General features: G+C 36.8%; 1 protein-coding gene across 4 annotated transcripts in view; it reads right to left on the bottom strand.

The window, feature by feature from the left end:
- LOC111868703 (NACHT and WD repeat domain-containing protein 2) overlaps positions 1–27,888 on the bottom strand; it is a 79,980-nt gene that overhangs the window by 4,526 nt on the left and 47,566 nt on the right. For all 4 annotated transcript variants that reach the window (XM_033753143.1, XM_023859605.2, XM_023859606.2 and 1 more), the window contains 8 exons: positions 25,987–26,183; positions 21,670–21,743; positions 17,381–17,507; positions 13,229–13,827; positions 5,739–5,990; positions 4,372–4,534; positions 1,115–1,289; positions 387–521 (listed from right to left, as the gene is read on the bottom strand). In XM_033753143.1, the coding sequence (XP_033609034.1) occupies positions 387–521; positions 1,115–1,289; positions 4,372–4,534; positions 5,739–5,990; positions 13,229–13,827; positions 17,381–17,507; positions 21,670–21,743; positions 25,987–26,183 (1,722 nt within the window). The remainder of the gene's footprint in view (positions 1–386; positions 522–1,114; positions 1,290–4,371; positions 4,535–5,738; positions 5,991–13,228; positions 13,828–17,380; positions 17,508–21,669; positions 21,744–25,986; positions 26,184–27,888) is intronic.

Below are 27,888 nucleotides of genomic sequence, written 5' to 3'. Positions count from 1 at the left end.
GAAATTTTACCTTTGACTGAGACTCTGAATTTTCTCTGAGAAAAAAACAGCTAATAAGCTTGATTAGGCTGATGGAAAATTTTGATTTAGATATTTTATATTTCGTTACCCTTCAAAGCTTATGAAACATGAGTGCATATGTATACTGTGCATTAGGACTGGAATTCTATTTCAGGATAAAATATTGGGATACATTAAAACTCAACAATTTAACTGACATTTTAGGTGAAACATTCTAGATACACATGCTATTAAGCAGTATGTTTCTTTATCCATTACCATTTACTGGTAATGATATAATTAACTGCACCATACTTGTACACTTTATGCTGCAGCATGGACATTGTATTAATAGGTAAGTTCAAAATTATGTCAGACTCAATTACCTTTATTGAGGTCCCAAAGTCGGAGTGATCGGTCTCTACAGATTGAGTCTGCTGAGAGAAATGAACCCCCATGGAAATCAAGTCGCAAGAAGTTGACCGGGGCAGTGTGCCCGCACAAACACCACCGGCAATTTCCTATAGTTAAATAAACACAGTAGTTAAAACAAGAGTATGGAATTAAGAAGCATAGTCCTAGCTGCATTTTTCAATAAGTTTCAGTATATTCTGGTCCTTAGGTTTTTCTGAAGTTTTGGCAACCACTGCATTTATTATCTTCATAGTTAATGACTTTTGGATGGTTTTATTATATTATGCTAATGATTTCTGATTTATTGGGTTTAACATCTCTCGATTCAATACTCAAAACCCCACAAACAAAAACAAACTCTGTGGTTTCAGTCCACAAGTGAACTATACTGACCGAGCAACCGCCGTTTGGTCGGTACAGTTTGCTTGTGGACAAAAACCATTCAAACCCCACATGAGATAAAATGTTAGCTAACAGACCATAAAGAGTTCACAGAGTGAGTTCTAGATTCTTGAAGTTCATTAAGCTTTGAAAAACTGCTGTGTTTCAGAACAAGGAGCAACTGTCCTTACAATTGTTTCTGATATGTTTTGAAAAAGAATATTCTGATCCTGGCAAATATAGAAATCCTTAATGACATACTGAGTTTCTAAGGCTGCATCTATAAATTTGATGGTCTCTGAGTGTGTATTTCACTTACCTGTGATTAGGTCCCAGACTAGAATCCTTGCATCCTCTAGCCCACTGATAACACAGCCATCTCGAGAAGAAATGTCAAGGGAAACTGTATTTACACCTGGTTTCCATTTTTTGAACAATGTCCCACTTTGCAGATCATATACAACAATGAAATTGGGACATGGTTCATCCACTTCCTGTATTCAAACACAAGCCCATTAAGTATTTATATAGTCAATCTAATGCAGCTAATATTTCAGATGTAGATAAATCTCCTGTAAATATTTCGTAACTATTGCATGTGTTCTAAGCAACTGGTGATGTTATAGGGAAAAGAATGGATAGTATCATATCTTCAGGAGAAGTAACATGTAAGCTTCACTTAATTTATGAAGCAAATTAGCTAGTCAGTGCTACACCGATACATGTTTTCAAATATTTACATTAATCTCATGAATGTTTTACTCTCTTTCTGAAATGCTTCAAACTGTTAACAAACTTAATAAAAATATTGTCACTGCAAGATAATACATGTGGAAAAATGTCACTAAGACATTTTATATTAAATTTATTGATAGGCTTTACTACAGTTTAACATAATCTCTGTTGAGCATCTTCAATCAAAAATTGTGAAACTTTAAAAATACTGTGACGTTCTATAGGTATCTATATATTTTTATTACTGGACTTCAGTTCAAGGTAAAGCCATTATAGTTTGTAACACATTTACAATTTTAACTGTAATCATAAACATTACAAACAAAAACAAAAACTAAACAGACCCTGTGGTTTTAGTCTGCAATCGAACTATCTAACACCGAAAACATTTCTGATGCCAACTATAGCAAACTTAACCTCTTCATGTGCATCATACATCTACCAAGCTGTTACCGATACACACAACACAAAACTCTGTATTTGTGAATTTTATAATATTAAATATTTGCAGCAACAGATAGAGCAAGAAGGCATTTGTTATTTTTCTGTATTGCCTTATATTAAATGTACTTCAGAGTCTCAGATAAAATAGGGAGGAACATCACTGTGTGACAAGATTTGAGTAACCAACTATAATATTTTATTTTCAGTTTTATAAAACATAAACGAGTATAGTGCTTTGTCTTAGCATTTCTGTTCCAGATTAACAGATACTCAAACTCAATAGGTCAATCTTATCCAGTTCATTTCCTACATATTAAAAATATTCTATAATTGAGCCATTATTCAAAAAGGTGACAAAAAGATATAAAAAATTATAGGCCTATATCGTTACTATCATCTTTTTCTAAAATATTTTAAAAAATTCTATATATATATATATAAGACTCTCCAAACATGTAATAAATAATGATATATTATTTATTGAACTTGGAGAAAGCCTTTGATTGTGTTAATCGTGACTTATTAATGAAGAAATTGAAATTCTATGGAACTGTAGGCAATGCACATGTTTTAATCAAATCATATCTCAGTGACAGGTATAACGAGTTCTCAATGATGATAATTTAACACAATCTTATACTTCTTCAGAATGGGGAAAGACTAAATATGGCGTGCCCCAGGGATCTGTGCTTGGACCAATGCTTTTTCTTTTTTATATAAATGACTTATCTAAAGTAGTAAATAATAATTCTAAGCCGGTCTTATTCGCTGATGATACCAGCATTATTGTTAGTAACCCTAATTTACTAGACTTTAAAAATGATCTTATTTCTTCATTTGAACAATTGAATGTATGGTTTAACACCAATTTGTTATCATTAAATTATATTGAAACTCAGTATATACAATTTAGAACTATTAATAGTCCAACAATTCAATTAGATATCAGTTATAATAATAAATATTCATTCATTCATCAGTAATCTGTCAGACGACAGGTCCACAGTCTCTTCCAAAACAGTTCCTCCACTTAATGCAATCTAGAGTTTTCTCATTCAAATAAAAATATCATCTTCTGTCCCCAAGGTCATCCAGCATCTTCTTACGTTGTTCTTAACATTATTGTTAATAATATAAATACTCGGTTTCTAGGTATTACTGTTGACAGCTCCTTGTCATGGAAAAATAATATTGATGGACTAATGGTCAAATTAAGCAAAGCATGCTATGCTATCAGATCCTTAAGACCCTTTGTCTCTCATGAATCATTGAGGATGATTTACTACTCTTATTTTCATGCAGTTATGTCGTATGGTGTAATCTTCTGAGGGAATTCCTCTCATAGTAACAATATATTTAAACTGCAAAAAGGGGTTATATGAATTATTACAAATTCTAGAAATAGGGACTCCTGTAGGGATCTGTTTAAGAAACTAGATATATTACCGTTTTACCCTCAGTACATATTCTCATTATTAATCTTTGTAACTGATAATATTTCCTTATTTAAAATAAATTCGGAGTTATATGATATCAATACCAGAAGCAAAAGTAATTTTTATCGTTCACAAACAAGGTTGTCAATTTATATAAATGGTGTTTATTATATGGGTATAAAGGCATTTAATCACTTTCATTCTTACATAAAGAATTGTTAGATAATAAGAATCAGTTAGAAATACTTTAAAAAATTACCTTCTACTCAATTCTTTTTATTCACTGAAGGACTTTTTTAATAGTAAATACTAATCTTAGAGTTACATTTTTATCCATATGTTTTATGCATCGTAAAGTGCTTTATTTTTACATACGATATATAATCACCTACTTTCTGGCATGAAGACTTGTATTAAATTTAAGATGTTGCCAAGTATAAAGTAGGAAGAAAAATCAATTTGGTTTATTGTATTATCTGACCTATGCTTAATTTCCATAAAGCATGTGTATTTTTTATTTATTTCTTAATTGCTATGTTATGTATTTGTTGTATAGTTTATTGTATAGGTTATCTGTTTGTGACTGGTTCTGTGTTCATCAGGTGTACTCTGTAGCCTCAACTGGATCAAAGGAATTTTACAATAAATGAATGAATTCACTCTATATCGTGATATAGTACAGTCTGACAATCTGATTCAAGACCTCAGTCATCCAAATTTTTCATACTTGCATGAGGGAATAGGCCATCGTGACTAGTGAATTCTGGATTTCATTGGACCTCCAGGCAAATCAAAGGCAATATTTTAATATTTTCACCACAGAATCCTTGTAGGCTACAGCATGAAACCTTCAAGAAACTACTGGTCTTCCTCAAAACTAGTAGATACCAGGTCATGAGACCCAATATTAGGTATTTTGTTTAGATAAAAATAATAAAGCACTGTAAATATGAACATTCACCTTTGCAACGCAACAGACATAATGTCCTTCATGTGTAATTGCAGCCAGACTTGTGACAAAGTCATGATGAGGGATTCTTAAGTCATACAGCAGTTTTCTAGATGCCAAATTCCATACCAGCAGAGGAAATGGTTTCTGAGTTTCATCCCCACACACCAACACTCTGAAATTAATTAAAATAGCAATATACAATGTCAGCTATTAATTCATAATCAGCTACTAATTCACAGGGTTCCCAGAGAAGAGTATGCTAATATTTCTTTGGTCGATAACATTGTAAATATAAATTCAAGAGACTTACAATATTAAATTTTGCAATTCAGACCGATTGCTTAAGGCAGAAAAATATATAAAAAATAACTTATTTTACCACAAAACTGTTTATTCTTAATAAAATCTTCATTTTTAGCCAACTTTCCTTATTTTCAAATAATAAGAGTAGTCATATGAGATCACCTTGTGGTCTCTCTCTGTTGTGTGTGTGGGGGGGGGCATGTGGGCATGTGCACATGGGCATCCAAACAACTTTTGAACACCTGACCTAATTGTAATAAAACGTCCTGCATAACACACCACTTGAGGCCATCTCAATGGCATACTTCATAAATCCCTCCCATCAGTAATAACATTACTGCAGCCTTTCAAATTCTTGAGGCAACAACCTTAATATTACTTGGCTGCCTCAACTGATCAACATAAGACACTGTATGTATATTATTCCACCTGAATCCACCTAAGTAGCTTATCTCATTAATCCCCTGCACCATCAGTAATACTAGCACTGCAGACTCTCAGAGTGTTGAAGAAATAACCTTAATGTTACTTGAATGCCAAAACCTATTGTCATGGAAGTTCGTACGTATTTCACGCCACCTAAGGTCTTCTCACCAGTATACTTCACATATCCCTCCTATCAGTAATACCACACTGCAGCCTTTCAAACTCTATTGTTTTATCAGACTTCATTAAGCATGTACAGTGAAATTCTTTTCTATTTGTCATACTTGAATTGTACTGAAAGGAAAGTAGATGATTAGTTCTTCTCAGTAATTCTTGTTTATTTTATTCTTGATTTATCATTTCTTTCAATAGATCAGTTTACACAGCATAAAATGACAAAATGATTAGTGAATAATATATAGGAACGGGTATGAATGGAAGAGGCCATGACTGTAGCTGAAGTACTATCCTGGCATTTGTCTGAAGGGTCTGAGGAATATCACACAAGACCTTAGGAATGGTAACTGGCCTCCAGGCCAAGATTTGAAGCTAGCATCTTCAAAATATGAAGCAGAAGTTAGTGTTACGTTACTGTTAAGAAGTCTCTAGGAGTTAATCAGTTGCTACTGTACATTAATTGTTTTTACCTGCCATCACCAGAAACAAGCAAGGAATTTAGGAACCGGTCCTCTCCTGCCTTGAATGTTGTTACACAGTCTCCACTCTCCAAGTTCATTAGGTTCACATACATCCGATTACGCGAAAGTGCTACCAGATGAGCTCGATCATGGAGCCCATAGTAGGGCATCTTCTGATTCATGACACCCTTCAGTCTTGTTACAAATTTTCCTGAATCCAAGTCATAGATTCGAAGTTCTCTTCGACACAGGACCACACACCTGAAAACATATCAGAATATCATTTATTATTAGCTATTTTTTACAGTGCTCTATTAGCTGCTGAGTTCATATAATGACAAATCAAATATAGCTGGATAATTGTAAATGATGATTCAGGATGGATGCAAGAGCCTTTTTTGAAAGTATTATACCAGCATTTGCCTGGAAGAAATAAGGAAAATCACAAAAATCCCAGTCATGTTAGCTGGTCACTCGCATGGTATCTAGCTTGAATCTGATCAGACACATTAAAACTTAAAACCTGCTTGGTATTGTGTATTAGAATTACATAAAACTTCCTGTTATCTTTCAGAAGTCTTGTGTGAAATATTTTTCAGTGTTGTAAACTAGAGCAACCAATGTTCATTATTCTGGTAGATTCTAAAGGGTTCTGACAACGGTGTATAACACTCAGAATTATTGGGTTTTGAACTTTGTCCATTGTCCAGTCAATAGACAAAATCCAAAAATGTAGTATTCATGAGACCATTATTCTGATCTGTTTCAAAGAAACAATCAGTGGTGAACTACAGGGAAAATGTGTACCAAATAACATGGTGAAGTGATATTCCTGCTTCATAATCAAAGATTCCAAGATTAAATCTAAGGCTGCACTCTAGGCATCCTGAGAGATTTCTCATTTCCGACAGTGGTTTCAGGAAAACACTAAGAAGCACATTAACACCATAACTACTTCCTTCCAAATATATTATGCCATATAGACCCATTTCTAGGCCATGGCCATGAAAGTAGCAATACAACAGCTGTTGCTGGGTAACGGCTCTGACAACAGACAAATGCAACAGTTCCGCAGCAACAGTTGCACTGCAGCAGAGGAGCATTTTTTTTTCTACATGGTCAATGCTGAAAGCAGGACAAGTGGACATTGAAGGCAGCACTATGAGCTTAGTAAACAGCTGCAGGGCTTACATATAGATGTGGGTCTGCTATCAGAGACACATCTCAAACCCTGTGAGAGGTTATTTATTCCAAACTGTCACTTTTATCAGACAAGCTGCTTCCCAGGAAGAAAATGCATTCCCCATAAGCATGCAGACCTGCACAATGAGTGCGATACATACACTTGACACAGGTGAATCCTATTCATAGGAGGCAAACACATTCTCTCATCAGAGAAGATGTTACATAAAGACTATTAGAGCAAGGGTTCAGTTGAAAAAAAGAAAATCCAGTTGTGCGTCTTTCCATCAGGAGTAAATTTATTAACATTTAAACGCCAGACTTCAAAACAGTGGTAAGCTTGAGCTGGCCGGAGTTTATTTAAATGCCCGCTGCTGGTGCACGTTTAAATGCCCGTTGCTACTCTGTGTTTAAATGTCCGTTCCTATTAGGTGCTTAATCAATTTTAAGCGTTGTGTTTAAAAATGCTGTATCTTGCCCAATTTTTATGATAAATGGATGGTATTAACTTTGTTTATATCAGCAAAGAACACAGTGTCGCATATTGTAACGGAAGATTTGAAATTTTTAATACAAAGTGTTATACTCTATTTTCAATTTTTTGTTTTAATTTTGATGCGTACTGCAAAAATGGTTTCCCAGTTCTTCACAGAGTTGTTCTGCATTATAAATTCATTTCTGTTTGTAACACTTGACGAATTTTAGCAGTCCCTGGTGTCATAAAACAGATGGAAGCAATAAAATCATTTGGTCTTCTGCTAGCCCTGCTTAAACTCTTCGGATTTTCGAATCTTTTGACTGAATGACAGAAGAATGAAAGCATGGCTATTCAAGAGAAAGCTAGAGGGGTCCCTTCTTCAGTGCTAAGACCTCCCGTTAGAGCTGCAAAAGTTTATTGCCCCTTCTATTTGAATGAGCAGACAGCTGCATCGTGGCTAAGATACAGAGTGCAATCTGTTTTCTGTGCGTTCGTAGTGAAATCGAATACTGTAGTATAATTTCAGCCTATATATACATCAAGCAGGTAACAACAAAAAAGGTATGTACATCGAATTTTACAATATATTTTTAACATACCTATCTGCAGAATCTGCAATAAAATTACTGGATCGTGGATAAGTTTTGGCATAACTCATACGTATATTTCTATTTGCTATTGTTCATTTAGGTATCAATTTAATTCCTCTATTAGGGTTTTACTCAAGTCTGTCTGGTAATTACTACATTTAAAAATAAATAGTTAGGACTATGCATGTGCTTCCACTAGTGGCGTGTGCGCGCGCTTCCACTAGTGGAGTTTAAATGCCTGACTGGCACAAACGGGGCACTTCGGCACTTAAAGGTTAATGTTACAATGGGGGAATGTCATACATTTTTGGATTTGGGAAAGTTTACTGCTCTAACTCCATTATCATTATTAATTTCGTGAAAATTCTCATTCCCAATTGCAGGTTTCAAAATGTCTTCCCTACCTACTTTAGCACCAAAATCTCCTAACAAAATATTCATGTGGTAATTTGGGAATTTATCAAATATATGTGCCAGTTCTTCATACAACCTGTTCTTCATATTATCACTTTTAACTTCTGCTGGGGCACGAACTTTCAGAACGATGGTATCACACCAGCAACCTCTTAGTATTATATATGACATCCTGTCACTAATAGATTCCTCCCTCTTAACTGCCCATATGAGTCTCTTATTTATGAAGAAACCTGTACCTAATTCATGATTCTCACCCCCCTTCCATGTATATTTGCTTGCTGGTTTGGTGCCACTTCCATCCCATCAGACATTCTTTACTGTCACAAAATCCAACTTATATTTTGAGATTTCTTTGCCACTGCCCTGAGCAAACCTGCCCTATACATGTTTCCACCATTCCAAGTATCAAATTTCATATCCATTTTCTTTCGCTCAGGTCATTTATCCAAGGAATCCATCCAGGTCTAAGGCTTCCTGTAATCTTTCGTAACAAGCTTATTTTTTACGGTAGGAATTGTTAGCCCCACACCCAACCCTCAAGCTGGAGGATCACCCCTTATCAGCTGTCCATGACTGCTTTTTCAATATATTTGCAGCCACCCTCCATATCTGGAGACCATCTCCTTCAACCACAACCTGAGGATGTCATGCTGTGGTGACAAGGGACCCACCTAACATGGTATTTCATTCCTCTTGAATCCAAATGTTCTCAGCATTTTGATCTCAAACACACTGAGTCAATTTTCTTCCCTAATGTCACAGACAAAGTTTCACAGCCATACAGAACTACAGGCAAAATTATAGTCTTGTTTATTTTCATTTGTATGTTTTTAGATGGCAGATGAGAAGACAAAAGTTCTTAATTTAATAGTAACAAGAATTACTACAATTTAAAGTGATCTCAATTTCATCATGCATACAATTTTCATTTGTTACTGTTATCTGCAGACTTTTAACTTTGCCACATTTTCAAAGGATTTATTAGCCCTCTTTATGTTATGATTCTATCCCGAATTCTAGTGAGAAGATATCAGTATACACTTAGTTATCTCTGTTTACTTTTAGACCAACCTCCTTACTAGTATTAATTAAAGCTTCTATGTCTATTTATGGTATTTATATTATTACCCAACATATTTACATCATCAGCACAGACCTGAAGATGATGTGACTCATTCAATTTCAATTCCACATGTTTGTTTGGGGGGAGGGGGCCTTCCTAATGGTGAATTCTAAAGCAAAATTCAAAAGCAGTGGCAATTAAGGATCTCCTTTAGACCACTTTGAATAGGAAACATACCACACAAACATTTTCCTATGCAGATTTTACTACAGGTTTCATTTAAACAAATTTTAGTAAACCTAACTGGATTCATGGGTAAACCAAACTCCATCAGAATACTGAATAATACTTCCCTCCTAACAGAATCATAGTCTTTTTTTAACTTTATGAATAACTGATGTACTGTCTCACCATACTCAAATATTTCTCCAGTATCTGATGAATGCAAGAAATCTGATCAGTAGTTGATCTGTTATGTCGAAACCCAGGCTGATGATCCAGAATAATTTAATCTATGTGTGTAATTAACCTTGAGAGAAGGACATTGGATAAAATTCTGTACGAAGTTTATAACAGTGAGAGGCCTCGATAATTGCTATGGTCACTTTTATCACACTTTTGGTAAATAGGTACAATAATTAGACTCCTTTCTCTGCTGAGGCAATTCTTTGTTGCTACACACAGAATTAGTGTGTTTATGGATCTCCAGAACGTTATGTTTTACCTCTTTCTTGAATCGGTTCTGCAAGAATTTGACAAAAATATCTGGCAATTTATACCTCTTCAACTTTGAAATTTCAGCCTCAAAAGGACTAGTCTCAGCTGTATGTATTTCTATGTGCCTAACGTCACTAACCTTACAGCTGAGAGATGTAATTCTTCTGCCTATTGAAAATGTCCTGGGAATCTTCCAGCAGATCACCATTCACACATTTTACACAGTTACTTCTAGGTTAGTAACCATTAGTAACCATCTTTGACCCACAATGATGTGATTGTCCTTTCAAGTGGAACTAAAGATATAGGGAAAAATAACTCTAAAGAAGGACTAAGAAATATATTAAACTTTGTCAAAACAAATTCTCATGCAAACATTGTTTGTTAACTGTGCCCCCTAGATATAACTTGGAAAGGTGGGCGTGTGAAAATGATGAGATAAGAGTTTATAATAGGAAATTGGAGAAATGTATCAAACATGTTACATTACTAAACCATGATCTAAATAGAGCTCTCTATACAAGACATGGGCTCCATTTCAATAAAACTGGGAAAAATGTATTGGGCAGGAATATTGCTCTGACTTGTTCTAAAATCTTTCACAGAGATATGAAACCAATTTATTTGCCTTGGAAGGAAAATAATAATTCTGATAATGAGACCCACAATCTCTCTGGCATAAATAATCATTTTTGTGAAAATTACTCAAGGGAGGCAAGCCAGAGGAAGATGAAGATCCATGTTAAGTGGGCCCTTTGTCACAAGACATGGCATGTCCTCAGACTGTGGATGGAGTTGACAGCCACCACATGTGTGCGGGGGGGGGAGGGGGGGGGTTGCTGCAAATGTACTGAACAACAAACCACAGACAGCCAACAGAGTTTGACACTACAGTTTGTGGGATGGGCATGGAACTAATAACTCAACTGTAAAAGAAACCAGCTTATTATAAAATGTAAAACAGACCTTCAAATTTAGAAAGATTCTTTGGAATGACCTACTTAAACTTATTTATGGAGCTGAGCCCTTCTTGAGGAGAAGCCAAATCTGCAGTTACTCAAGAATTTTCCAGCATTTTATGGAACCCAAAAGTTCATTACCATGTTCACAAGAGCCCTCCACTGGTCCCTATCCTGAGCCAGATCAACCCAATCCATCCCATCCGATCCCATCCTGTCTCTGAAGATCCATAACCTTCTTGTGGTATACCTAAGTTAAATGAACAATGTTATGGAAACAGAGTTTAAAAAGTTAACTGTTGCATTAGTGCTCAAGGAAATGCTTACACACAAAACATATCAACAGGCTCAAAAAGGTACAATCTGTTGAGAATCTAGTAATGTAAAAATGTTCAAGTTGGTAATAGTGATCTATATTCATTTGTTTTTGTTTTGTATTATAACATAAAATTTCTTCTCATTCAATATGACTGTTAAGTGATATGTAAGCATGACACAGAGAAAATCAACAGGTTATGGGCCCAGACTTGCTCAAAAACTAAAAAAGAAAAAAAAATGGGAAGACAGAAGAAGAATAACAAAAAAAAAAAAATGGCAACTACAGAGACAGAAGAGGTAACTCATCTGCCAAAACTGAAGGACACCAACTCATTTCCATTGTGGGATTTTTAAATCAAGATTCTGATGCGTGCAAAAGAACTGATAAACATCGTTGATGGCAGCAACCTGTTAAGTGACCAAGGAAGAGACCAAGAAAATATAAGGAAATGGAAGATGCGAGATGCAACGTGCCAATACTACATAGTGAGAATAATAGAGAAACACGTGAAGACCCACACTGTGACATGCACAACCGCGAAAGAAATGTACAACACCTTGAAGCAAATTTATCAGCGAGACACCTCTCAACAGAAGTGCCTTCTGCTATAAGACTTTTACATCTTCAAGTATGACAAAACTAAGGATATGATGACGAATATAAGTCATGTGCAGAACATTGCCTTCAAGCTTCATCAACTGAACCAAAACATTGATGAAAACATGATCATGACAAAAATAGCAATGATTCTACCAGAAGACTACAAACACTTTATCTGACTCCGAAACTGTGAAACTGGAAGCATTTAGTGATGCTGATTATGCAGGGGATGTAAAGGATAGGAAGAGTGTAACGGGATATGTAATTATGATGTCAGGGGGCCCAATATCATGGTGCTCTAGGAAACAGAGTACTGTTGCATTATCAACCACTGAGGCTGAATATATTGCAGCAGCTGAGTGCTGTAAAGAATTGAAATATCTAAAGACGTTGATAGAGGAGTTGCAGGAAAAAGGGTGGAAGCTGAACTGTGTGTTGACAACCAGAGTGCAATCAAGCTAATAGAATCTGGACAAGTAACATGTAGGAGTAAGCATATAGACATTAGGTATCACTACATAAGTGAACAATTGAAAGAGAAACTGTTCTCAATCAAATATTGTAACATTGAAACTCAGGAGGCAGACATTTTAACAAAACCGCTATCACCAGAGACATTTACCAAGTTTAAGAGACATTATACTTAAGAAGAAATAAGTCTGATTTTGATAAGACTGAGAAAATTTTATTTACATGTACTAATTTTGCAATCTGAAGATCAAAATTACTAAGTGTTATTCAATTTAACTTTGTAAAACAGCTAATAATGTTGACAACATTTTGAAATTAAGGAGGAATGTTGAGAATCTAGTAATGTAAAAATGTTCAAGTTGGTAATAGTGATCTATATTCATTTGTTTTTGTTTCGTATTATAATAAAAAGTTTCTTCTCATCCAATATGGCTGTTAAGTGATACGTAAGCACGACACAAAGAAAATCAACACAATCGTACTTCTGGATCTGCCACTGATTGACTATCTACAAACTGATGGGAGTCACACTGCTTACAAGGTGAACAGAAATTGTTAATTTTACTGAAATCAACACTGTTACAAATCATTAATACATAATCTCTGACAAAAGTTCAACCAATTTTACTGTAAAATAAAGTTCACATCTGCATTTATTTTGTGTTTTAGCATAAATTCAATTGAATTGGACCATAAAATGTACCTTGTATCATCAATGGTCTTGAGATTGATGGGATGTGTTACTCCAGTAAGAGTTCTTACAGGGATGGCATCATGGACGTCCCACACAGAAATTTCTTCCCGTTCCGTTGACACAGTGACAACAAAATCAGGATTATCCACTAGCCGTGTGATCATGTCAAACTGACACAACTGCTCTAAGTCTTCTACTTCAACTGCACCACCACTACCAATAGCTGCGGCAGAAACTGACAACTTATCCATCACATTTTTCTCTCCCTCAGCTTCTGAACTTCCACTGACCAGCAGCTGAAGAGGCAAGAGGGAAAGGACAGGAGGATCACAACAAACCTCATACAGTTCCTTCACATATTTGTAACCTTCAGGAGACTCCCAATTTGGTTCTGCTGAGGAAGGTTTCTTTTTTAAATCATGTGTCTTACTTCCACGAGAACCATATATAGCAGATAAGTGGCCATACATCTGAGAGTAAAACTGCCTGCCATCATATGCCAATGCACAAGAACTTTCTTCAAGACACTTTTTAAGGAAGAGGAGGTCCTTTTCTTGTCCTTTATTAGTGGTCAAAGATCTCTCTTCTAGAGTAATGTCCTCTAATACCTGTAAAATATCCATAAAGATAAAGGTAAGACATAATTCATTTCCAGATTCATTATAATACTATTGGGGCACACAGATCTTTACATGCACAAGAAATTAAATACATTAGTGTAGATAATAATTTCAAGTTGAATGGAATGTCAAGGCTTTAATTACATGAAAGAATTTAACTAAAAAAATTACAGAGATTTGTACAGTAGGAATTGCAAGTATTACACAATGAAACTGTTTCTTTGCATTTTAATTCCAGTACCCAATAGAAAAACGAATGGTGTGAATCAATACTGCAAAGCGATATCTGTAAAGAATAATACAATTTTATACTGACACAAATAAAATGAATTCCCCATATGAATTTTTGAAGTGGATGCAAAATTCTTGATCTTAAACTTTTTAGAGTGGTATGATAGACCTTTAATTATGGGAGATGTAGAAGATGAAAGTAATCTTTTACTATCCACAAAAATATTGTCAGTTGCTGTAGTTGAGTCATGTTGAATTTCTGTTGCATAACTTTCAACGTGACAAATTACATGTTGTTAGTAATGAATTGATCTGGTTTTCTTTTTTGAGGTGGGGGTTGCTTTCATTGTGATACTTTACGTTTATGTCCCCATGGATTATAAATTCAGATTCTGGATTGTACAGATATTTTAGAATAGAATCTAGTCTCTTTAGAAACTGATTAAGATCTGCTGAAGGAGATTTGCACAAGCTTATTATAATTAGGTTAGTTTTTTAGTTTCGGTTGAACTGTCGCTCAGATTTCTAAATCCTACTTTTAGAAGTGTTGAGAGATATCGGTTTTTTCGAAACACTGATCTTTCCTAAGAAAAATACACACAAATTCCTTCTGTAGGCTTTTCTGGCAGAAACTCGGACCTTATTAGTAACCAGCAATTGTGAGGTGCAGCAGCTCCTGTTCCACCATGTGATGTTCACTTAAGCATAATATATGAGGATATTTGCTGTCTGTTTCAAAAGGCTATATCAATTCATCACTTCTTTTTAGTCTCCTGACATTCTGGTGAAAGATATTTGATGAATTTAATGGTTTTACATTTACTTTGTGAACTTCAGAGTCTACAGAACTACATTTACCTCTCTGATTTCAAATTTAAGTTAAAATGTAGAGGCCCTATCATGAGTAATAATGGAAATACTGCTTATACTCATCATATCACAACAACCCTCTCAACAACAAGATGCTTAAGCCGCTTCTTGCCTCAAGAATTAAGGCAAAGGCCATGGGTCATGTAATATTCCCTTCCATAAAGGCTGTCAGTGACACCAATGTGAGACATATCACACCCTGTGTAGGCCCACTCAAACCATAGATAGATTTAATGCTCCTAACCCTCTGGTTAATCCATGGATTGTTGTGCCTCTTGAAGAATTTGACAAATCCCACATTTATGTTAGTTGTTCTCTCTGTTGTGAAGGTGAGATCTCTTTGAATTAAAGAATGATTAATAGATGCTACCCAGGCTATTTCCTGGCCCTTCCACTATAATAATATGATCTTGCTTGGTAAGGCCTTTACCAAGGGGAACCATGTCCTCAGAAACCTTTGCAGGAACAACACTTCGTCTGAATATAGAGAATGTCTGAAAGATAATGGCAGGGTTTCATGAACCAATATTTAAATAAAATGAGAAACATACTATGATATGATGATGGTATAGTTTAACAAGAGAAGCCATCTGCTGCCATGCAACAGGAGGTAAACAACATGTGACTGCAGGTTTCCACAGCAACAGATATACATGCAACGAAAGAAGATCTATTGGAAACAGTGTTTTCTACTGTATCCACCCTAAGGCTACATAGTGAGTGAAAACTAGAAAACATATGGAGGAAGTAGATCCCTGTGCGTAGGTGGGTTCTGATACTGCCACTGTAGCCCTGTGAGTCTTAGGGGGCAACAGAAAGGGAACCCAGTGCCTGCAGGTATAATTGGGCCCTCCTGTTTCTAGGGGATATAAATACAGGGACCTAGCCCTCCAAGTTGTGGGAGTCTCGAATCTGTGACAGTAAAACATGGTCACGTGTCCTGCAGGTCTCTGACCCAAGAATAACTTCGTGGATGAGGGCCAGCAGCAATTATAAAAAACAGACCCGTCCTCTCGTTAGAGTGGGCATCCCACATCCACAAACCTGCAACTGCCTGACAGTAATCAAAATCTGGTCTCAGGCCCCAAATGGTGCTTGACACCAAGACTGACTGGCCGACTGACCATTGGTCATAACTCTGACTTTGGCTTTGAACATGTGGAGCTATCGGTTAGGCATGAGAAAATAAACAGCTGGTAACAATGTCAGCAGAAGAGGACACTGTTGAGATCTGTTACCAGGCAACTAGCAGTGAAGGCGACTGAGAAGAATTTGCATTTGCTATAGTGAATTGTAAAGTGCATGAAATAGTGAGAGCTCTGTAATTACTTGTAGTTACGATTTATAAGCATTCAATAAATCCATTTACTAGTCCAATCCCCATGTACAGCCACCAAATCATGACAGTATTAAAAATTAATATTTTATTTTAAAGTGTACCTGAAATAGTTTTGAAAATAATTAGTAAGTTTTCATTTATGTACTATTCATGACCATACATATATCTAATCAATAATCCACTTCTTGCCATACATGCTGTAGCATATCTCAATGGCTTCTTTTGTTCTTGTTTACCATGGTTCTGGTCTCAAATTTTGTTAACAAAAACACAATCCTTTACATAGCTCACAAAGAAGAAATCAAGTGATGTAATTTCAGGCCACCCTTGCCAATCCATTTTCCAGGAAATGTTGTACTGGAGTACTTTTCATAATATGACATGAAACTTCTAACTGTAAACTGTGGTGGCAAAGTAATTTCCTGGGGCTATGAATGCAAGATTGTCTAATGTCTACCACGGCTTCATCTGATGGTTTTGGTTTCCCTGTTCTTGTCTGTTTTGAAACACTGATTGTTCCTTCAAACTTATGAAATCATCGGCTGATGTTCCCATGTGGAGAATCTTTATTATATCCATGCCTAAATGCACGCTGAACAATAATAACCGATTTATTCTTGTCTAAGAGTGGAATACAGCGAATCTCTTCTTGTGGAGTAAAGATGCCTAGATGACCATACACATTTAAAGACTGCACAATACTAAACTGGGGAGTGGGGGGATGTAACCCTACAATGTGACAACCTCTGGTGGCTGCTGGTGAAACTGGGTGGAGGAATGGAAAAATACATCATTCGTTGTGATGCCTCTTGCATAGTTGGAGGCAGGACTCCTGTAACCCCACCATTACTTTTAGGCCACAATGTACCACAAATGTCAAAATGTATGCCTAGTGTTTCTTGAAGTGTGGGGCCAATTCCCTTATTAAATTTTAATTTATCATTTGTTAGCCTTTCTTACAGATGAAAACAGTGAAAAAGAAAGTAGCTGCTGCATCTTTCTCCAGCTTCTTCTTCTTAATTAAATCCCATTATATGCATATACGTAGCATATGTTTAAATTAAGTTAACACTGTATTACAAATATGTAATCAGAACTCACATGGTACACATCAGAGCCGCAAAGTTTGACATACAACCAGGAATGGTTGTAAAGGAACTCCTTCAGTATTGAACCCCTAAGCTGAAACACCTGGAAGGGGAGTTCATCCAGCTTTCTTCTGTTATAGCTAAAATAAACATAGAGCAGGACAACATTGTCAGTGTTCAGGTATTATATTCCACAATGTCCAAAATAAATGTTCAAATATGAACAAATGTTGACTCACATGTTTACACATGCAAACATATGAAGTTGCAGACATGTGATTTGTGCTACCCTGTGCCATTTAAAAAAATTTGTACAGAAGTTGCAATTTTACCGGCCTACTAACTTCATAGTTATTGAAGAGTACTATCTTCTGGGTTATAATGCAGTATAGTCTGTTGAAAGTCAACCGTCATTTTGGAGGAACATATCGCCTCCATCTTCAGGGTCAAATTGGTCAGGCAAGATTCCTGTATGAAAGCAGATGGTCTTCTGGGTTATGGCATCAGGTAGCCTCACAGGAAGTTAATAATGTTTAAGAGGAATGTGCTGTCTCCATTATCAGGGTAAAATCTTGAGCACTGGTAACAACCTATGGGACTATTCAGTGTCATAACCCAAAGGATCAGAATCCAGACAAACTTCTAACCTTAAGTAGTTACTACAGGATTCTGATGATGGTGTATAACACACTGATATATTGGGTTTTTGAACTTTATCCATCGTCCTGGTTTTAAGATAACTAATAAAAACACGATGTTTCGGAAACAGATCCAGTTTCCGAAACATTGTGTTTTTATTAGTTATCTTAAAAACCAGGACGATGGATAAGTCCAAAAACCCAATATATCAGTGTTCTAACCTTAAACTAAGGCAGCAGGCCCATCAAAAATAGTGTGATCCACCAGCAAGGCTGCATTTTATCATAACCTACATGATAAATTTCCAAATTTTCACCACCTCAAAAGTCTCAAATCTACAAAATACTTCAATTTCCCAGGCTCCTATAAACAATTATTGTGGAGGTATTTCACTGTGGCCAGAGATTGAAGCTGATCTCTCACCTCTATAAAAAGCGGAAGTTTATGAATGTGTGTAGTTTTATCTGCCCCTTCAGTGCCTATGCCACAAGAAACCTGGTGTTACATCGAACAACACACACAACTTAATAAACTAAATTAGACTAATACAATTATTGTCTGTTGGACATTATCCATTGCCCTGTTTTTTTATTTAAAACACAAAGTTTCAGGGACTGGATTCTCTCTCCGTCTTGAGGTAAAAATCTACTCAGTTGGGCCCAATCATTAGAGCTAGTCCCTATCTCCAGACCTTTAAGAATTCCAGGTAGTTGATTTCTTCGTTCAGTGTGGCCTTTTTGAAATGGTAGAACTGGATCCTATCCCTTAAAAGGGCCTTGCTGGCTCTTAAAGTTATCTTCTCAGTCTATCTGCAGTAGTCTTCACATATTTATAGCACGGGAGCTATACGAGACTCACTGAATCACACACTCCCAACATCACTGTACTACTGCACGCATAAATTCTTCTATTTCCCATGTAAAATTTTCACAGGCTGACCTCTTATTCTCTTCTGAGTTCCTGATTTCAATTCGCTCTGCCAGCTTATGAGTGAATTGTAACAGCCCCTTGAAATAATTCTGCCCTGAATCCGAACTTGAACTCTCCACTCCTAGTTCCAATTTGCTCTATTTGCATGCTTCTGCCATGCTATTACTGCTTCTACGAAAAATTCAGAACTTCGAACTCAGAACCCTGTCATTCATTTATATAGCCGAGGGACGGACATTGACCAAGAGTAAACACATATCACATGACCCCTACCCATTGTTTTGCAGGCATGTATCATGTTTACAGAACTGTTGCCTGACAATGCGCTGATCAAGTATGTCACAATATTTTATCGATTAATAATTACTATAAGTACCATTCTTCACCTTCAATATGGTTCCTTTCCTTGTCCGTACACAGTATATAAAAGCTAAAAGTTTAAAGGAGGAACAACACTGAAATTGAGAAATTGAATTATACTTGTGTAACTGATGTAACTAATAAGAAAATGGGAATGGACAGTCAAGTGTATTCAAAAACTCTAGTACAATACTTGGATATCATTTCAACAGCTTGGCTACGGTATACATATACTGGCATGATTAGAGAGTAAATTTCATACCTTTGGGTGTTCCTTATTAAGTCTGCAGAATGAAATAGGAAGCAGAGAAGCACAAAGCAGTGAAGTTATGTATAATAAGCTAGTTTAGGATTTGTCTGGCAGGATTGAGTGAAATAGCAAATATCTGTCATCAGGGTTGACAAAACTGTGATGTTCCAAAGTAAGTCAAACATTCATATGGCTCACAGAGAAACAGGGTATAAGGAAATGTTTTAGTACCACCTGGCTCAGGATAGTGTCTAGTGGTGAGCTCTTGTGATCATGGTAAATGATACTTGCATATGGATTTCATAACAAGCATTAAATCTGTTAAGTAGCTGACCAACTACTGCTTCTCAATAAGAATCTCCTGCTTGGAGTTGGTTGCACTATTTTAACAGCATATGTCTACGGTCAAGCTGTAAAGAGGTTCATTTCTTTAATATTGTGACATGTTGTGTAACGGAGGACCCCTACCTCCCCAGTGGCACGTGGTGGTAACGTAGCGCTCTCGTTACTATGGTAATAGACGAGTCATCAGCCCGCCACTCTCCCCATGGTGACGTAACGCGCAACGCGCGGCGACGTGCTGAGCAGAGCCGAAGTGAGCTGAGTCCCAGCGCACTGGTCGCTATGCAACACGGATAAACAGTGGTTGCGATAGACGACGGTAGCAACAGTGATGCCTACCATGTGGTTGTTTTCTCGCTGCCCTGCTGAGGGTTTATAAGGGAGCTACACAGCCGCCGACGACAGTTCTCAGTTCACAAGTTATGAGTTACAGATGCGTGTGCGAGAATCAGTTCTCAGTTCGTGATAACCGAGTGTATTTGGAGTGTGTAACTCAGAGAGATTTGTATAGCTCCCGCATTATTAATACGCGAAGACTCTTGATGATTGTGTTAAGAGATCTTGTTGTAGGGTTTGTAAAGTGTGGAAGCCTGTAACATTGTTATAATTAATTGTAGCCATTACTTGTATGTTGTTAAATAAACAAATTAACGATCTGTATGGCATATTCAGTAACGAAACATGTTACAATATCATTACCTCCAAGTTAAAATCTGACTGCCAGTCCTCTAATACTTTGGAACTCAAAATTCTTTTATTGCCTGATTTATAAACCCCCATTACTGAACAAAATAGTGTCACAGGAGCTAAGGACAGTGAGGATCATGGTGCCTGGGCTGCATGCATGTCTCATTCCACAGAAATATTGGGAGTTGCCCCACCTTGGATTGTTTGAGAAACTGCTCAACTGACTCTGAAGACTGAGGTCACCTGAGCACTCACCACTGCAGCACAAACCAGATATGTGAATAGCAAGTGTCTAGTCAGTCGGTGCAGGCAGTGAGCAAGCCAGTGAGTCAGTGAGTCTGCAAGTTAGTGGGTGAGCGAGTAGTCAGTAAGCTCTCAGTTCAGTACAGTTCAGTACATGGGCTTTGGCCATGTAAGGATGTCTTGGAGCATGCAATAAATACAATACAATACAATACAATACAGTGCAGAGAAGTCGAGAGAAGAGGTTAGTGCAGTGACTGAGCAGTGGCATTGCTATAAAGTAATGGGTAAACAGATAACTAATCTCACATTCGTAAGTGGTTATTGGCGGTGTGACAGTAACAGTTACAAACATTGATAAACATTACAATAGATTGATTAAAATCTTATGAGTGAAAACAAACAATATATCCATCATGAAGAATGGTAACACAAATTTCCCACATCTGTCTAAAACATGAGTCATGTAATTTTGTCATTTATATATTAATTTCACTTGAAATCGTATTATTGTTAGTTTGGACAAAAATTGGTCATATATTTCAACCTTCTGCACTTAACAGGACAGTACAGTACAGAAATATCTTAAACTGGTAGACAGAGACAAGTGTTTAAAATCTATTTTTTTCATTGTTTATGTCCACATCCAGAAATGTATCGATAATGAAAACTGGAATATAGCACATGTTCAAAATAAAATATGGGAAAACATTAAACACATGCTGTAAATTCAGAGCAATGCAATGATGCAAACACTGATATGGAATAGAATTTTAATGATATTCATGCCTGATAATTACAAGGTAATTCAGAAAGTGACTACTTGTATGAAAATATTTTGTTCATCTTACCACATGTTGATTTTGTCAGGCTGTGGTAGATGTCGACCAGTCATCCCAGGAGGCAGTTCATCTGCCCATTTCCCCTACATTACACACCATCATGTTATGAAGACACGAGAATGAATGCCAATAAAATGAAAGTCACGTTAATGAAAATTTTTAGTTTACAAAACATGTTTATTGATCCCTTTAGCTTTGTGTGTGCACATTTATGTGCGATTTTTGTGTGAGCATTTGTACGATTATGTGTTCCTGTGTCTTTGTGCATGTGCGCATGCATGCATAGTACTTTTGTCATAAATAAAACAAAGTTTCCAATATATCTTAACACAATAAACATTTTGAATATCCTAATTTATCAAGCTACACTATCATGTGACATCATCATTTACTACTGCACATACACAGAAATAGAGCATTCATTGGTGATGGCATTATTAAATAAGTACATTAACAGAAATATTTTTAATTCATACATATATGGGTGCCTGGTAGAAATAATCAATATTATAATGCAGTACAATATCAGATGCTACTGGCATGTTATAAAAACAAAATAGGCCAATTGAAATCAGTGTTATTACATGAACATAACATCATTTGATAAAGTGACTATAGATGGGGTTTGGATTGGTAATTGGATTTATTAAACTCTTACATATCAGTGACCACAAGTAATCATAAACTTTTCACTAATTTACACACTTTACAGTTCACCAGGGCACACACTTAGGTCTTCTTGGCCCGCTGTGTCTTCACCAGTCTTCTGGTAATAGATTCCAATGGTGGATGTTCTCCTTCCTCTGTCCCTGGCCTCAGCTACTAGCTTCTCACAGCAACTGGATCCCAGTGGTTACCTAACTCTCTTACTAACTCACCAACCAACTCTTCACTGGCTGACTCTTCCCTTGGCCTGCTTATAACATCTTGGCAAGGACCGTGGAGAAAACATCATTCCTCTTGCTGTTTATGGGCCACTACTTAGCAATGACTGTTGTATAGTTGGTTATTTCGTGATTGTTGCCCAGCAACATGTCTACATGCTATACTGCTTCCTCCTTAAGGTGTACTGCCACTTCTTCTTTTTGGAGGGCTGTGCTTGTGCCATCTGTGATTGGCCAAGCCTCTCTTCCCCATGGTGACTACTTTCCAACTACTCCCTCTGCTCCCTCCTTAAGACTGCTCATCCTGAGCAGTTCCCAATAAGGTGAGAGCTGGTCCAGATGTACCACCATCATCATCATCATCTTTGTTTTTTTTTTTTTTCTGAGGGCTATGCTTAGGCTGTCTCTTCTCTCGTTTCAGAGCAGCTGAAGCCTCCACAAAGTCCAGTCATTCACTTCCTGTAGTCTCCTAGTCGAAGACCTGACTATTCGCTTTTCGATCTCCAGCTCTATGGTCTTCCTGAAGATATTATGGGATGTCCTGTCCTTCCTCAGACATAGCTGCCATTTTACGCCATGTTTCCTGGTGCTGTTATTGCATTCTACCCCCTTGTGTCATCTCTTCTTGACCACCGGTCCTTTATGACTGTGGCCCTTACACCGTGCAGGAATGGCACAATGCATCATCCATCTGTGGGTGGCAAACCAACCACTTCTGGGACCCACCATCACCCTGGGTCCATTTCTTCAGCTGTCGGCTGCGCCCTATGGCTAGATGTGAGTCCCCATATTGGATCTCCAGTGCTCTGAAAGTTTCCACCACAGCCTCTTCATTACAGACTTCCTGATGGTCTGCCATGGCCTCAATATTTTCTTCACTGGCCTCCAAATTTGTAGTGTCCATCATGCCCAACATTTTTTCAGGAAACATCCACTGGGGCCTCCATTTCTTCCAGGCCAGCCTTTATCATCTCAGGGTTGGCCTTCGCCTGGTCTAGAGAAGCCTCCACTGCTTCTTGGCAGGCCATCATCTCTTTTAACCAGGCCTTCATTTCTTCCAGTCGGGCACCCATCTTGGCTTTGATTGCATGTCCAGCCTTACCATCATTTCTTCTTGGCTGGCCAACATGCCTTCCAGTATTTGTTCCATCTTGTCTCAGTTCAACTGAATCAGTCTTATCCAACCCAATTCATTTGGTCATTCTAATCCTACTTCTGATACCAGATGTCAAGTGATAGAGTGGTTATACTAGATGGGGTTTGGACTGGTAATTGGATTTACTGAACACTTACAGATCTGTGACTACAAGTAATTATATTCTTTTAAATAATTCACACAAATTTCAGTTCTCTAGAGTGTACACTTAAGTCTTCTCAGCCTGCTGTGTCTTCACCAGTCTTCTTGTAACAGCTTCCAATGGTGGATGTTCCCCTTCCTCTGTCCCCGGCCTTCTCACAACAACCGAATCCCAGCGGTTATTTAACTCTCTCACTAACTCAATAACCAACTCTTCACTGGCTGACTCCTCACTTGTCCTGCTTATAACATCTTGGCACTGACTATGCAGAAAACACCCTTCCTCTGTTGCACCACAACTGTCGCTTGATGGTGGCATGACATATTCCATTGTTGTGGGTGCAGCCATTGGCACAGACTGCACAGAAAACACCATTCTTCTGCTGCTGTTTATGGACCATTAGTTAGCAACGGCTGCTGTATATTTGCTTATTTCGCAGTTGTTGCCTAACAATAGATCTATATGCCACAATATATTGCACAAAAAACTAACTGAATATCTGATATTCAGTGTAAAAATGTGCTGAGTTTAAAAGGACTCTCTGACTGACAGGCGATCTTCAGTTTCTACACAGTTTGAACCACTGAACACCCTTCCATTGTATTTGGAATTCTGCTATTCAGTTATGATTGACAACAGTGACAAATGCAAAAATTATAATAAACACAAAAAAATGAAAGAGATAAAAAGAGAAGAAAACTGAACCTCTTTCAATTTAGAACGCTGCTGCGGTACATACTGAATACAATACTGCAGAGGTTCTCAAACGTTGTGACAACATGACCCCCAAAATAATATATATCATCATCATCTCCTCTATATTAGTCTGTGCATAGATATNGATATATTTTTTTTTATAAAATAATTCCTGGAAACTTTGAATCTGCCTATTCTTTGATGTTCAGTTCTTCAGCACAATATACTTGTATATCCAGAAATGGGTATGATTATTCCTTAAGCATGTACACAAAATTCTAAAGGTGTGATTCTCAAAGGTCTGTATTTCATCATCAAATCTTTCTAAGTGCACTAACTTTCACAAATATAATCTGTATGAATTTTTACAGAATATTGGATCGGTCATATCTTACGTAGTATCTGCCTTCTAAAAGAAGTTATTGAAGGAAAGATAGAGGGGCGGATAGAAGTGACCATAAGACGAGAAAGAAGACATAAGAAGATGCTGGATGACCTTGGGGACAGAAGAGGATATTCTCATTTGAAGGAGAAAGCTCTAGATCATATTAAGTGGAAGAACTGTTTTGGAAGAGACTGAGGACCTGTCGCGTGACAGATTATTGATGAATGAATGAATTTAACAAGGCCAAGCAATTAAAACCAAACCCTCATCCTTTCCCACTCTGTTCAACAAACTCTTTTTGTATATGTATTTAGTGTTACAGCAGAATGTTGAGGGCTATGTAATTCATCTGTATGGAAGAATTCAGGTAACTATTCCTTATAACATTTTTAACTTACAGAAATGCATTCTGAACCAGGGAATATATTTTTTATATTATTGTTTGTTTATACTTCCATTTTCTGGATTCTGGAAACTTGTAGCCTCATAAGTTGTTACTAGCAATGCATAGGAACCTACTGCCCCCATAATGTAGAAGATGGGTGTAGCAGATTCCTCCAAAATCTTTGCAACCATGTCAAGACTAAATACAGAATATCACACCATGAATTTCCCCACTGTGAAAACCTTAGTCTAATACTGATGTCTGTTATTTATTTAATTACACCTTCACATTTCCATAGGAAGTACAGCTCTGAATGACAGCATGATTTTGAATAATGAGCCGGGAAAGATGTGAAAGGAAGCGATAATTGCCTATTTTAAGATATTATCCAGCCAGCCTCGGAGCGAAGAGCTGAACCCAAATTCAGAGTAAGTGGAGTTAACCACTTAATTATATAGTGTTCATTATATTATGTTAATGCCTCTGTCATTGATGTTGACAACAGATTTTACCCAGTTTACAGCAATGGCATTTTAAATATATTCACTGGATGAAGATATTACGTATTCATAACAAAACTATTTAGAAATAAACGTCCATGTTAAGCTGGACAAATGGTGTTCGAACATTACCTCTAATAACTTAATTAGTTTTATGTTTCTGGAAAACCTCACATACCTGATAATAATGAACAAGTGTCTGATGAGCCCACTGCCTTCTCTTTTGGTCCCCAAGGTATTTCTGCTTCACTGCATTGTACAGCATATCATCCCGCCAATGTAATGTGCTTGGGCCATCTACACTTGACCAGAGCAGAAATGGGGCTAGGTACTTGTTGAGTCTGGCCCAGAATAAGCATCCGGGTGCCCACAAAACTGGACAAACAAAAGTCAAACCTTATCAAATAATTGATTTCACCTCTTCAATGAAAACAACTTGGCTGTTCATGACTAAAATATCAGAATTTGGATGTCAATTACGTATTTTTCTTCTTGAACATATAAATACAGTAAACTACTGGTTATCCAGTATCCAGACAATCTCATTCAGCTGGCAAAAATTTCAGAGAAAATTTATGTGACATTACATCCCAGAAGATAAAACTCTTCATAGTCACTGTTGTGAGAAACTCAAATCCAGAATTTACCATTTAAAGTTACTTAAGAAACAAATTTCTAAAGCACATACTGATATGTTCATCTAACATACTGTAACATGGATGGCCAAGCGTTGCTAGGTAACTGATCGTTAAACACCTTGTGACTGAGTACATGCAAGGCAACAATGGAAGTATGGCGTTTTCTATGTGGTTGGAGCCATGACAATTGATAAGCAACGTCATGGTAATCACTTCTCTACAGCAATATAGGCTATTTTCTGCATGGTTGGTGTGGAGGCTATATAATGAGATTCCATACAGAACAGTGTTCAGTGTTTAAGTGACAGTGAGAGAGTTCTCGGCGGAAGAGAGCCATGGAAAGTTCGTCATGTGTGATTTGAAGACTTTAATTATGTGTAATACTGGAGTGATCTGAAGCGCTAATTTCTGTGTTGGGATACGTTACACAGAGAGGACTAGTGTGTGCATGAAACAGTGAATTATGAAGTGTGTGTAAATCAGCGATAGCGCTGTAATTTGACTGTAATTAAAAGAGGTTGTAACCAAAATTGTTAATAAATCCAATCGTTCAAACTGCAACCTGTCATTTTGTTGCGCATACTATCCTACAAGTGACAATATGGCAGCTCTCCCAGCTGCAACCAGCAACACTGCTCATCACCTTCCCTCCTACAGGTGCCATTATAGTGATCATTGATTACAATGGAGATTAGTTAAATTTTTAGTTGTGTTAGAATATAGCTAAAACATTTCACCCATCAATCTGCTATGCATCTAAGGAGACTCCCATGCAAGAGCTGAAGCAAAAACAACTTCTTGCAACTTTGAAATGGAAAATTTAAAATATGCAAGAGATGGGGAAATGGTTAAAGTTGGGTGAAAATTGGATTTCTGTAAGTTTTCATGAAACCAGAAGATTCATGTAACTGCAATACCTCATGCTTTACATGCCAAATAATGGGGAGTTTACTGTACATATTTCTTTTATCTTTGGGACTCAAATTCTAACTTCTATTTCTATACTACCTCTTGAAACAAAAAGTCAATATTCCACTAGTCTTTACATGTTGTGGAACAGCTACATTATGTGGATTTGATTAATCTGCACACTAGTTTTATAAAGGACATGAGGATTGATTGGAGGATGTGAGGGAAATAATAAGTCACTGCATACTCTAAAGTAACAGATTTATTTTATGAATGTTATATTTTAGCGTCCTGTTGCACTGATTTAAGTCCATGATTTATTTAAACCATCTTGTAGTGCATACACTCATTTATCTCCTTCTCTCCCTCGCACTACATGTTTCGGCATAATAATGCCATCTTCAGGTGCTTACTTATCCACGCCAAACTAGTTCATTGCATGCCTTGTTCTCATATTAAAATAACTAAAATATGTATCTATCATATACATTGTCAAACGTTAAAAATATTAAAATTGTTCAGGATACCACATC

This window comes from Cryptotermes secundus, unplaced genomic scaffold, assembly GCF_002891405.2.
Source record: "Cryptotermes secundus unplaced genomic scaffold, Csec_1.0 scaffold1359, whole genome shotgun sequence".
NCBI classification, from domain to species: domain Eukaryota; kingdom Metazoa; phylum Arthropoda; class Insecta; order Blattodea; family Kalotermitidae; genus Cryptotermes; species Cryptotermes secundus.
The sequence above is the reverse complement of the archived record's forward strand: the minus strand, read 5'-3'. Positions and strand labels throughout refer to the sequence as shown.